The sequence below is a fragment of the Thunnus albacares genome, chromosome 24 (assembly GCF_914725855.1).
Source record: "Thunnus albacares chromosome 24, fThuAlb1.1, whole genome shotgun sequence".
In the NCBI taxonomy this organism is placed as follows: Eukaryota; Metazoa; Chordata; class Actinopteri; order Scombriformes; family Scombridae; genus Thunnus; species Thunnus albacares.
Window position 1 is genome coordinate 12,685,502 of NC_058129.1, and position 13,977 is coordinate 12,699,478.

General features: G+C 41.9%; 1 protein-coding gene across 5 annotated transcripts in view; it reads right to left on the minus strand.

The window, feature by feature from the left end:
* LOC122976701 (receptor tyrosine-protein kinase erbB-4-like) overlaps positions 1-13,977 on the minus strand; it is a 270,744-nt gene that overhangs the window by 44,422 nt on the left and 212,345 nt on the right. For 4 of the 5 annotated variants that reach the window (XR_006401021.1, XM_044345334.1, XM_044345332.1 and 1 more), the window contains 3 exons: positions 11,465-11,587; positions 10,540-10,638; positions 6,115-6,300 (listed from right to left, as the gene is read on the minus strand). Coding sequence is in view for 4 of the 5 variants with exons in the window: in XM_044345334.1 (XP_044201269.1) it covers positions 6,115-6,300; positions 10,540-10,638; positions 11,465-11,587 (408 nt within the window). In the remaining variant the exon portion in view is untranslated. The remainder of the gene's footprint in view (positions 1-6,114; positions 6,301-10,539; positions 10,639-11,464; positions 11,588-13,977) is intronic. The other variant, XM_044345333.1, reaches the window with a different exon arrangement.

Here is a 13,977-nt window from a genome sequence, read left to right on the forward strand (position 1 = left end):
CGACCGAAGGCATGAAACTGGCCTAGATACAAGCTCCAACCCCCCCTGTCCAACAGTCATCCCATCTCTATCCCTCCAAAAACCAATCAAGACCCTCGTCCAGCCCGGGCTCCAGTGCCAAAGCCAATCATTTCAACAGCAGGACAGCGACTTGCTGAATCTATTCTACTTTCATTATACTGAGCCTGAGGAGAGAGGCTGTGAAAGGAAGACGGAGAGAGAAGGAGAGAGGAGAGGGGAGCCAAATTAAAAGACTCCCATAGCCCCACATACACTCACTTCTGATCCCATATTTAATTCAGTGATTGATTTCTTCATTAAAATACATCCCAAACCTAATTATTCCATTAATAATCCAAAACCTAATGAAAAAATATGCTGCATATGGCGTGAGAGGGTGAGAGAGTGAGAGAAAATCAGTTAATTTGTGATAAAGAGACGACGGAGACAAGAGGGAGATGCAGAGAGAGACAGACAGGTCATTTTTATGCATCGCGAAAATTCTCGTGTTCTACAAGTAAACACACATGCAAACACACACGGGATCACTTGAGGATATGTGACCTGGCCTGGCCTGGGTGACGAATAAGGTGATGTAGGGCAGACCTTTACCTCCTTTAACCCCGTGCACCACCATGGAATAAGAAATGGGCAGATTTGGAAAAGGGAAGGATGAGGTAGGGAATGAACGACAGGGAAGAAGAGGAAAAGCGAGGCATGGAAGGTAAAAGAAAGGAGAGGAAACAAATGAAATAAAGGAAAGAGAGGAAATGGAAAGAAAAAAAAAGAAAAGACAGTAAAGAGGAGGGAATGAAAAGAAGAAAAGTATGGGAAGGATCTAGACCAATAAAATTAGAGGCCATTCACAGCGATCCTAAGAGACCTCTGTGTGTGTCCTGCATTGAGTGTGTAAAAGCATGTGTGTGTGCGCTCGTGTAAGCGTCAGTCATTGTTTGTGCATGTGTGGCAGTGGGAGTGGGGCAGCCCTGAGTGTGGCTGTAGATTAATGGGGGCCATTATCTCAATGCCCAAAACACTCAGTGATGAAGAGTCACTGCCTGGCGACAGGCCTCGGCCAATCAATTTGCGGCGCAGCGGTCACCTGCCCGGGTCAGAGCCCACATACGGCTGGTGTTTGTGCTGTTGTTGTGGCAGTGGTGGGTGGGTGGGTGGAGGAGTTTGTTAAATTGCCACGACATCATGGCAAAGAAGGGAAACAGAGAGTTTCTCTGCAGCTGGCATCATTTCTCTGTGTAACTACATTATTACATTTATACATTTTATTCAAGTACAATTTTAGGGTACTTTATTTGACTTTTTAAGGTGGAATTATAGTTCTACTTCAGCGCACTAGATGGATGTATTGAACATTATCGGGCCCTGGTGCGCTTCAATTATATACCCCAAACTGTGTTTACATTCCTTCATTCACTTTGTGACATAGAGATATGATGGGAAGGTTTCCCTCATCTCAATGCTGAATTGGAGACTAAGCAGTGGAATTATTAGCACCAAAGTAATAGTGTTTACACTTTTTGATTCATGTTGTGATGGAGAGTGATGATCAAGGCGTGCAGAGGGTTTATCTGTGTTCACAGTCTACTCTTAATGAAATGCTAAAATTGCTGAGCCCCCCCCTTTTTTTTTTTCCCAACTCGCTTGATATTGTCTTTGCTATCAGCTACCTCCGCTGGTGTCGGAAACATGCTGGAGAAAACACAAGCAGGCAAAGATGAATAAATCGTATTGCACAGATTAAATAAACAAGATATAACGTGTCAATTATTGAGCTCAACAGGTGGTCAGGTGAACTCTATTACCTTCGGACAGGGCCGGGCTAACTGTTTCCAGCTGCTAGCTCCAGCATCATATTGGACAGTGGTGAAGTCTATGAGAGTGGTATAATTTTTTTCATCTTATTCCCCCAAAATGTCAAAGTACAGAACCTGAATACTTCTTCCACCACTGGTACTCATGATACTGTAAGGTGCTGTTGATAAAGGTAGCCACTTTGTATATGTTCCCCACACAGTAAACAGTTAATCCTTGGTCTAGTCCATATCTCTTGTGTCCTTCACTGTGCTATAAAGATTTTTTTTTGCACTCTCTCTGTTGTTTAATACCTTCTCTACCTTCCTCTCTCCTGTCCTCTACCCTAACAACACTCTTTTCAAAGCTAACTGAAGACCGAAGGGAAATTATTCTCCCCTTCACTAGAAAATTGTGTGTCTTCCAAAGGATACTCTTTCTCCTGGAGGAGAAGTTCCCCATCATTACCTTGAGAGCGCAAAGATCACTCAGAGAAGAGAGTTATTTATTCGGCTCACGTGCTCAAACACACACGGCCATGTGCTCAGATACACACAGAGACACAAAAAATACACACATAAATGCAAAGACACGTTAACGCTCATGGACACACTCAACGGAGAATGTCTGTCTTTTTCTGGCCAAGTGATGGAGGACCTGCGAGGAAGACCCGAGAGTCTAATACAACTGAGATAACCAAGCCACTTTTCTTAAATGCTGTGAGTATTTTAACTCCATGAGCTAAAATTGTGTGGTCTAGAAAACAAGTCAGGTGTTCATATGAACAGTGAAAGAGGTTTTCCTCGCTGTAATCATTCCTCCTGTTCATACTGGCTATTAAAAGATCCCCTTCAAATGCACTTTCAATGTAAGTGATGGGGGCCAAAATCCACAGTGTGTCCACACAGTCATTCAGTGCAAAAATGCATTTAAAAGTTGATGTGAAGCTTATATGAGGCTTCAGCAGCCTGAGTTAGTCATATCAAGTGGATATCTGCTAAATTTACAGTCTTCTCCGCACCAAATTTTGCTCTTTGTGTTTCTTCGGACATTGTTTCCCTGTTGAGCTGCAGTGGAAGTAAAGTAACAAAAAGAGGGACTTTGGCACTAAAAGGACTGTAACTCTGAAGGATATTTACTTGATTTGACTAATTTGTACAGCTGAATCTTCAGATTAGCTTCAGATAAACTTTTAAATACATCTTTGCACAAAAGGAAGCACGTGGATTTTGTCCATCGCTTCACTAAGAACACCTGTGCAATCTAATGCAATCCAATACAACAGCTCTGCCATAAATTCTACATTTACAAAGCTTATACATTTGAATTTTCTGTAATTTTTCTTTTCAATATAATGCACTCCAGTACACCATCACCACCCACTACAACCTCAATAATAAGCATAAAGTAGAATTATTACTTTTCTGACAATGTCAACAAAAACTGAAAATGTATAAGCTTCGTAAATGTAGAATTTATGGCAGAGCTGCTGTAAATATTATGTACCACAATGAGTCATAGTTGTACAACTGTGTCCTTCAAGGGCAAACATCTGAGCTGTTGGAATTGCTATCTGTCAATATGAGAGAGCTCTTGAGTTCAAACCAAGAATCACTTGTTCTTTTTAGAAATAAGATTTTCTTTTATAGAACGAGGATGAAAAAGCAACTTTTGACTTTAATAAATTAATATTTGCACCAAATCTGGGTTTCATATTGAGTAATGAAGTTCAAATAGACACTCTAATCTGAAACAAATGAAGCAACTACTATGATGTTGACACCACACATGCTATCATTAGCGATGTGTCTTTTTAATTTATAAACCATGACCTGTCGTTAAGCCCCAGGTGACGGGGGGTCTAACTAGCACTCAGATAGCCTTAACGTGTTATTGACAGAAATGAAAACAATAATGAAAAGGAAAGGTCTTTCCAAGGCTAATAGGAACATGAGGAACCATATTGATTCTACTAGATTGATTCACAAATTCGCTCAATAAAAACTCATTATCAGTCCATGATTTCCAATCAATCAATCAAGCAGCTTCATCCACAACCTACGCCGAGAAGTCACAAAAGTAAATTGCAGTTATCGCCATTAATCACACTCATGCTATTTACTGAACTGAACTATTTATAGTGCGTGAAGACAGTTGTGAATATTCCTCTACCTCGCTCTTCTTCACTTACAGAACTGCTAAGAAACTGACACTTACTGCTCAACCACCACAGGTGAAATCGAATCCAATTATGGCAATAAGTACCTGCTTAAGTAACCTGTTCCTCAAGCTCTTGGGGATCATCCATCATGGGGGAATAAAGGGTTAAGCCCTCCCACACTCACTGACCCCCCCCTTCACCCTACGAAACCAAAGCTCTCATCACAGACTCGGATGAATGGATATATCGCCCTTAACGATGGCCAATACAAATCAATTCCAATAGTCTGACTGATAAACCACCATAAAGGATTTCTTTAGAAAGAGGAAATGATCTGAAGAATGGTCTGTGAGGGGGATTTCATGCACGGTGACTCATTTGTGAACATGTAATTTAGAGGTTGACAGTATTTTTTTGTGGTAGCAGAATAATCTGCAAGCAAGCTAACAGCAACATCAGCGTGACAACACATTTGAGTGACAATCAGTATCAAAGACAGCTAAATGTAGCACCAGAGCTGCAATGATTAGTTGATTGATCGATTAGTTGCCAACTATTAAATGAATTGTGAATTGAAATGTGAATATTTTCTAGTTTCTTTAATCTTCAATGACAGTAAACTGAAAATCTTTGGGTGTAAGACAGTTGGTTGTGACAAAAGAAGACATTCAATGACGTCACCAGGGCTTTGAGAAAGAGTGATAGGCATTTTTCACAATCTTATGACCAAACAACTAAAAGATTAATCAAGGAAATAATCGACATCAATACTGAAAATAACTGTTAGTTGCAGCCCTACACCTTATATCACGCAACTGTCGAATTAGAGAGGAAAAAGATTCATTTGAGGCCTTATGAGCAGCTGTTGACTCCTTATGGATGAATATTGGCCCTGCATTTGAAAAGACTATCTTTGCAGTGGCAGAGGCCAGAACTAGTTCATAAAAATATGTGACATTCTGATAATTATTAATTTTTAATTGAGATATGTGGCCATTTTTATTAATGTTGCTATTTTTCTGTTTGTTTTGAATTTTGGCCCGCAGGAAAGCAGAACAGATGCTCCGTCCATGCACTTTCCATGAATATTTGGCATGGTACAAGCACACATCTTAAGAATACACATTAGCAAACTGGCAAACTTGCATAGCACAAAATCAGCTCTGGTATAAAAATACAAACAGTTGTCTTATCTAAAATCCTATCCGGCTGATCAGTGCCAGCAGTAAATTAGCCTTTTGTCAGATCATTATTTTTTTTGCTTCCATTGCTTCGAGAGCTGATGGGGGATACCTCTGTGTCACAGCAGATGTCTGCCTGCACAGCATGGTATGGCAGCCAAGCACCCTACTGCCGTCGCGGAGCTACAACCCAGAGAACTTCAATCTTATCCGGCAGTTACACTATCAAGCAGTCTGGCTGCATCGACTTAATTTGCAAACAAAACACAAATGTTCTTTGGGTAAGCAAAAGTACACACAGTATTTCAAGCCTTACTGCTGCTTCAATGCTTTTGAGTGCATATTTTGTTTGGGTAGCAGAGAATGAGCCTTTAATTTGTTCATTTCTTGCACTCATTTCCTGAAAGAATGATACGTGTTGAGGTGCTTCTTAGACAGAGTTCAAGGCAAACTGAGCCTATTTGCTGGTATATTGTGTCATTGTGAAGGGTTGTGAAAGTAATGTCAAGCAGTGAGGGTAATTAGGGGCAAACTTGAAGAGATTTATTCTAAAAAATCAACACCACTAGACCCAAAAGCTCTGTATGCGTTCTTAAAGTGACACACATTCAAACAGGCAACCATTGTTCTCTGACTCATCCAAACATTTTGCATAGATCTTGATACAATGCCACTAAGCCTGAAAATCAACACCGGAAAAACTGAGTAAGTAAAAACTGAAAGGTCATACAGATCAGGGACATTTGCGACAGCAGTTCAAAACTGAAGTGAAAGCTGTTTAAATAATTATTTGGAATGTGCCATAATCTCATGTTTTTGCAAAAAAAAAAAAAAAAAAAAGCCTGTTTGTGTTGATGCTGGACCTGGCACCATCCATCAAATGCAGGCTTGGGGGAAAAAAAAGAGGAAAAACCGCTGTACTCCCAGATGTCGTCTTCTTTGAACCTGATCGCAGTCACTTACCTTGGCGATTTGGACACACCAGTTGAGCAGCAGCTGTGACCCGATGTTGTCCTTGTGCTCGTGCACATAGTCCAGGAGGCAGCCATGGGGCATGAGCTGGGTGACCAGCTGGATGGTGGGGCTCAGGCAAACGCCCAGCAGACGTACTAGGTGGGGGTGCTCCATGCTGGCCATGATCAGGGCCTCCTGGGTGAGAGGGGGGAAAAGACAAAGAGGGACTAAGAGGACTGTTGCACTTCATGGATGGAAATAGAGGAGTTATGGTAAGTTCCTCTTTTGTTTATTCTAAATTAAACAGTTCTGTTCACACTGTTCTCAGGAATACCCATTTCCATGCTATTTCACTGGAAGACCTACCACATTGGGTACTCTATTAAGAGCAGAAAATCAGTGATTTGACAACTGTGGTTGAATGCTGATGTGCCTGAATATGAAGTTCATCTAATGGCCCCTTGGTATTTAATCAACTAAGGAAACCTCCAACATTGCTGCATAAATACAGAATCAATAAAGTAGTTTTGAGTCTCCATAGCTGTATGTGTATTTTGGTGGCAAATTGGACTTGCAGGAGCATGTGTTTGGGGTTGTGTTCACTTGGTCGACAGGTTTCTTATGCTATCATAGTCTGTGCTGGTTGCCAACTGCACGTTCCAACTTGGCACTAGGCAGAACTCCAGCCTCCAAAGAACTGAGAAGCTGGCAAGAGGTGGTAAACCCAAACTAAAGGTTTCCAAAAGTCACAGTATGGTAGCATGTAGCAGGTTAGTTGATTGTTGTTGGGATGCAAGTTGTGAGCAGTTCAACCAGAAAGTTTCCTTTTTGTTTTTAAAGGCCTGAAGAGGTGAGAGTATCCTGCTGTAGATATTCTATTCAAGTATTAGCTTCTTTTTTTAAAAGAAGAATTCAGTGTGTCTGTCCATGCATCTATTATCCACTGATAATACTGCACTGTGTTCCAAAGACTTCCAACTGGAGGTGGAGTTAGATGCATAAATTAAGACTCGTGGGATGATGACTTTATCTGCATGCAGCATCTGTCCACAGAGTATTCTTGCTGAGAGAGAAAATCCTGCAGAAAACCCTCTTCAAAGTTGCACAAATGCAGTCTTTTTAATGTATATTTTAATATGCATCAAACACAGAGCTTCTTAAATGTTGCACCAACACAATTAAAACACCTACATGTTGGTGATGCATATTCAATAACTCCTGGTGCGCCCTAATACAAAGCCACTATGTGTTTGATTTCGTAAGCTACTTTTAATTTTTCTCTCCTGTTTGATTTGGCATGTAAATGCATTTTCTGTCTTCGCTCTCATCTCTCTCTTCGCCTTCCACAGCAGATGGACGTAGAGGTTTGAACAGTTGGGACTCAACGCTGTGTAATTGTTATTGCGGAGCAAGCAGAAGGATGTGTGGTGGTGATAGAGTGCTATGATGGCAAGGGCTGATACTTGTGGCCGCCGTGTATATGCATTATGGCCGAGCAGAAGCTGCACTCAGTGTCATTGCTTAAAAACACTCACTTCAGTTGCTCTCTTCATCTCCTGTTGCCTCTCTTGTGCTCTCTCTCTCTCTCTCTCTCTCTCATTCACGCACTCTCACATGTAGACATACTCTCTTGGCAGCTCTCTAAAACACTCACACACTCAAGGACACGCACTCTCGGTCTCTGCATACTGCAAATGGTCGAAGAGGTGTATATCTAGGCTTGGCCCTGGGGCAGCTGATGGATAGATGAGGTGCCTTTTTAAATTTAGATGCTAAAGAATGAGCTTAGAGGGAGAGTGGCAGTGGTGTGGGTGTGAGTAGATTAATTCTAAACAGGAGGGGGGCCATAGGCCACAGAGAGGCTTTTGGCACCATCAGTGCCCTGATTTAAACACAGCCTCCCGGCCCAAAGTAGTGCCACTACATCTCTACTTCATAAAACCACCTGCTCGGGCCCCCTGCTCCCCCAACTGCTCGACATTATACAGCTCCAGCCACCTCTACACCAGGCGTATCTCACACCTCAGGATCAAGAGAGGAAGAAAAAGGGAGGGAGGAAGAGTGAAGGAGGACATCTGTGTGTGTGTAACAGAAAGAAGGAGAGAGCGCTTTTATACTCACTCTGTGATCCCGAAAGACCCGGGAGTCGTAAACTATGTCGGGCTAAACTCTTGCTCTCGCTTTCCACTCTCGGGGCAAACGTTTGTGTGTGTGTGTGTGTGTGTGTGTGTGTATAGGGGTGTGTTTTGGTTTCTCTCTCATCTCCCTGAGCGCTGACCTCCATTACTGCCGGCTGACCCTCCTTTCCCGTCTAGCTCACTTGCTCACTTCCCCTCACACACACACACACACACACACACACACATATACACACACACACACTTGCTCACACACATTGGGTGATAGACTGGCAGAGCCCTGCGTTACTGGTGCATGTTCCAGCATGTGTGTGTGAAAGTGGAAGTGTGTGTACGCATCAAAACACACTAAATTAGTGTATTATTAAGCCTTTGCATTTCACATATCAAATAATCAACTCAAATGCACATATTTGCCAACACAAGCAAATCACGCTGCATCTCTCACATGCATGTCCGCAGCCACCTGGGGAGCCTTTTGTTGCTGTAAAGTGTGTGGTGTTAGGTTATATGTGTGTGTGTGTGTGTATATGAGGATTTTCAGAGTGTGTTTGGAGCTGGCACTCCAGTGGCTAGTTTCCCAGTGGTGAGGCGTGAGCCTGCCTTTAGATTGCTGTTTAACAAGCCGGCAGACAGAGCATATTGGCTCTGGACCCCCGCTGGGAGAAACAGGGAGGGAGTAAGAGAGGATAAAGGAGAGGAGGGAGGTGGAGGGAAAGATGTAGGGGACAGGAGAAGAGAGGAAAAAAAGAAGGTGGAATGGCAGCCATGTTGCATCGGTGGTCTCTCTAAAGAAGGATATAGATGGAGGAAAAATGAAAAGTATTGACTCCACCAGTCAGCACCGCGGTTAGAAGTCGACCAGTCATGTATAACATGATTTTAGCCGGGATCACCACATTTTTCCGTAACAGTCATTCACGAGTGTTACCATGGCAATCCCATGTGCATTGTATGGCTTTATTGATCCCTATTGCCATTAGTCATTCTGTCACTCGCACAGCATTGTCACAGTGGTAAGCTAATGCTGATGCATAAAGATCATGGATGTACTGTTAGAAGTGGATACTGGACTCCAAGACACCATTCGTTCCAACGACAGTTGTTCATCCAACATATAAGCCAACAAAATAAAAAATAAATAAAAACATGATCTTTTTTGGTTTGCTTTGGCTCTCTTCCATTGGGATGATGCCACACAGAAAAAAATGAGCTTTTCTCCACTGACAGTTAATAACAAATAATAAATCATCAAATTCAGAATACTGAGAGTAGTAATTGGGATCCATTCATTTTTTGCTTGCAATACTGTGGTTGGCCACCGGGGAAAATGGTAAACTATAAAGTTTAAAGTGCCATCACATGATATTTCTGGTCACCATTCACTTCTGTGATGGTTTCGCAGGTCAGAATTCACTATTGTTTGACTTTGACTGAGCAGATGTGCTTTTTCAGCCATAATGTTAATCTAAAAATAGATTTAGACATTTGTTGGCATTTGTTTTGGAGGTTTGATATATTTCAAAGACTTTTTTTCTTACATCTCTGACATATAGGCCATTTAGACATTTGGCCAAAGAAATAGTTGATCTGTAAAGTATCACATAAGACAAAGAAAAGCAGTTAATCATTTCCCCTGAGAAGCTGGAAATTTTGGACGTTATTGCTTGAAGAACAACCTACATGACTAATCTATTATCAAGATTGTTACAACTTCATGTTCAGTTGTAAACCAACTGATCAACTACACTTTACAGCTTTACTGACAAAGCAGGAGAACAAAGCAAACCAAAAAACAAAAGGGACTAATGATTGATTTTAAGATTAATCTTAACATCCAATATCTAACATGACATGAAGATGAGCTTATATCCTTTTCCAAAACCTGGTGATAAGTAAAAAATAGTACTTGTGAAACCCTGAGCGTGTGAAAAGAGAGAGGAAGAGAGAAAGAAAGGTGACAAAGACAAGTTGGGTAGAGTTGGAAGACCTTCCTCTTTTTCTTCTCTCCTCTATCACTCTTGGATTCCAATAAAGCCATATCTCATAAACAAGTACTATTTTAATAGTCTCGTTCAATACATGCCAGGCTGTACAGTGTTCACTATTTATTTTATCACTAGCTCTGACTGAGATGGTAGCCTCATAAGAATTTACCACCAAATGCACAATCCCACAAAGTGACAGGCTCGGGCATCTCTTTGACAAGGCTAGGACTTTACAGCTCACACACACACACAAACATGCACACACACAGACGAAGATAGATACAAATTGTTGTGATATAAATACTCACGTCCATGAATTCCACGTTTGCTTTAGGACCGGTGGTCTCGTTTAAGATTTTAATAGCTACAGGGATCTTCACGGTCTCACCTTCTGGGACCCAGATGCCCTGAAAAAACACAAGCAATCACCATAAATGTGCTGCTCTAAGTCTCAATAAACATGGCCAATCACACACAGCTAGAGCCCTGATGATGTTGATGAGGACTACCTTTGTTTAAGGGTACCCTGCTGTCTTTTCTGTGCAAATCTAATTGAAGTGCCTGCAAATAAACAAACCCATTGATTCAAATCGCGCTGCACACCTGCAGAAAAAAATGTAAAGTCATGAGAAAACTGTCATGTGGGGAAATTAAAATTAAGAAGTCTTTTAAGTCTCTACTCACTCTGTTCTGCCTTAATTCAACCACCTGCTTCATATAAGAAGCTGTGGAGCAAAATGCTATGAATTGATGATAGAGGAATGTATATGCAGATGAATTGTAGTAAAATATGGATATAAATTTAATCAGGCCCATCAATTCTGCAATTGAGAGGAATTTGCAGCTACTGTAGTTGTGGAGAGTGCGGTATTTATTCAGTGAGCTTGCTGAGTTTTGGGGTGGTAAGCATAATTTTGCCAAGGGCAGTGAAATTGGCAAGCGAACAGCAGTTTCCGTTCCAGGTCCTTGAGCCGCCCTAGTCTCATGTCTGTCAGGAAACATTGTTACAAAGGGAAATGTTTATGCTTATTGTTTAGGTTGTCAAGCAGGGTTGTTCTACTAGTGAGAGGGCAGTGATTGTTGAGAGAAACTTTGTGCTTCTCCACCATTTAGCTGACTCACTGATGTTTGATTTATAATCCTGTGGCCCCACGTTGTGTGTGTACATACACACACGCACAAACACATACACACACCAGCTTGGCGCTTGTAAATGCAGACACACATACTGACCTTGTAGACTGTTCCAAAAGCTCCTGAACCCAGAATCTTGACCCTCTTCAGTTCCGTCTCTTTAAGGATCCGCAGCTGAGCCTGGTTAGGGGCTGTACCACTGGGGGTCAGGGGCTCCACCAGCTGACAAAAAAAAAAAAAAAACACAACACACACATATTTAGAGTATTTATCTCACTTGCTACCTCTTTTTATAGCAACTAGTGCCAAAAACACAAGAAGCATTCCTCTTGGCTACTGTCACTACTGACAACTCGAAGCATGCCTTTCTTTTGCTTCAAGTCAAAATATTTTCAACCTATTGCTGTTGGCACTCTGAATGCAAAAAACACATCTTAAGAGCTGTTGGAAGTGTGCAGCAGTGTGACAGCGCTCTATTTAAAATAATAAATAAAAAGCAAGTCTTGGAGAGAGAAGTGCGAGGCGGACGTGAAAGGTTTATTTGGCGCAAATAAATAAGCAGCCAAAGAAAAAGACTGTCCTGTCCTGATTTTGCAGTGCACACACACGTTTATGAAATACAAATAATTCAGGGGTGTGAACATGAAGTTCTGTGAGAACTGGCAGATACCGATGTGGGCCACCCTAAACAAATCACAGTCGGGTGTCAGCTGCTATCAGAGCAGACAAAGAGTAGCAGCTCACCAGCTGTGCACATATAAAACCATTCCAATTCAAGGTTATGACAAGCCTCCTCCATGCTGCCTGGCTGCCAGTAACAGCTGACACTGAACAGCATCCCAGCAGCTGGCTGGCCACCCGCCTCACTACTAGCCACTCAACAAAGCCCCGGCTACTAAATATAAAGAGCAGGAGCTGGCACCTGTAACCAAGCTGTGAAAAGATCTGAGCCAGAGGGAAGAAGGAGCCACACACGTACACATATTCAACCAGAGAGCATATACTGCAGCACACATCACAGAACACATGCATGTAGGGTACACAGATTCACAAATATTGACAACATATGCAAATTCAGTCTCATATCAACAACAAATGCGCACAAAAACATAGAGATGGAAGCACACACACACACACACACACACAAAGCACATGTCAGACCACATCTCCACACACACAAGAAGTCAATGCTGATCGATACATGTCTTAATGAGCCTATCAGCCTATCGGGTCCCTCATTCGCTGCGGTTTATCAGCGGCATAATCACCCAGCTCAACCACGGCCATCAAACAATATAATGAGACCATATATCAGTCGGTCAGCCATACAAGCACTTACTCAATGTGATATAAAACCATCAGCACAATAGAACCGGCAATTGGCACCGCCAGGCCAGTCCGCAGAATGGATGACATTGCCTGCAGTCTGGCAATGACATGTCGTTTAATGGCTATTGTTACGGCGGGGCCTGAAGGCTGAGTGTAAGCCTGCTGAGATGTCACTGCAGGAAGTGGGTTAGCAGACTGAACTGGGGAAGGAGCATGAAGGATAAATACTAGAGAAAGACAGAGGGGAAAGTGAGGATGAAAGAAGGGAGGGAGTAGCAGTGATAGGGAGACTGAGCGATTGTGAAATGGTGATGCTACTAGTCCTAAAGTCTTATTTTCTTGAAAAAATACAAAATGACATGTAAAAAAATCAAGGTTTTTAAACAGAAATGGAAATTTGAACACCTACGCTCCCATGACAACTGGGCAGATGCTGATGATGAAGAACATGTGATATGATAGAAAGCTGAGAGCAGCTACTACTTAGACTCTGAGGGAAAATTTGCTCTGTCAACTGCTATTTTCAATGTCAAGAACGACCATCATCTCAGTCAATAAACTTCAAGAAATGTCTAGCACCAGTTGTTGCTTTGTTGACACACGATACAGAAATCTGACTTATGTTGTGCTGCTTTAAAATACTGATGTTCAAGATCCCCTTCAGTCATGTTTTAAGACGTATGGCTCTTAAGGGTGCAGTGTGTAAAATTTAGTAGCATCTAGACTTGACAGAAATGGAATATAAGATTCATAAGTATGTTTTAGTGTATAATCCCATGAAAATAATAATTGTTGTATTTTTGTTACCCTAGAATGAGCCCTTTATATCTTCATAGAGAGTGGGTCCTCTTCCACTGAGGCTCCCATGTTGCACCACCATGTTTCTACAGTAGCCCAGAATGGACAAACCTAACACTGGCTCTAGAGAGGACCTTTCAGGTTTTTCACGAGTTTTGTGGCCACCATAGGTTCCCCTACATGCTTGGAGGGGGAGGGGAAGGGGAGGGATATTCAGTTGGTTGCAATCTGCAACCTCACCACTAGATGCCACTAAATCCTACACACTGGTCCTTAAAAAGACATGGTGACCCAGGATGACCTATCAAGTAGTAGGCGTACTGTGTCAGGCCTGTAAATAAACTGTTAAATTACACCGAATCACCGGCTACTGACTTTATTAACCACAACAAGAAGGACAAGTTTTGGTCACATCCATCATAAAGTATCAGCCTGGTATTTGGGCAAAGAGTGTCTTTGTGCATGAATAACCAAAAAACAGGTGA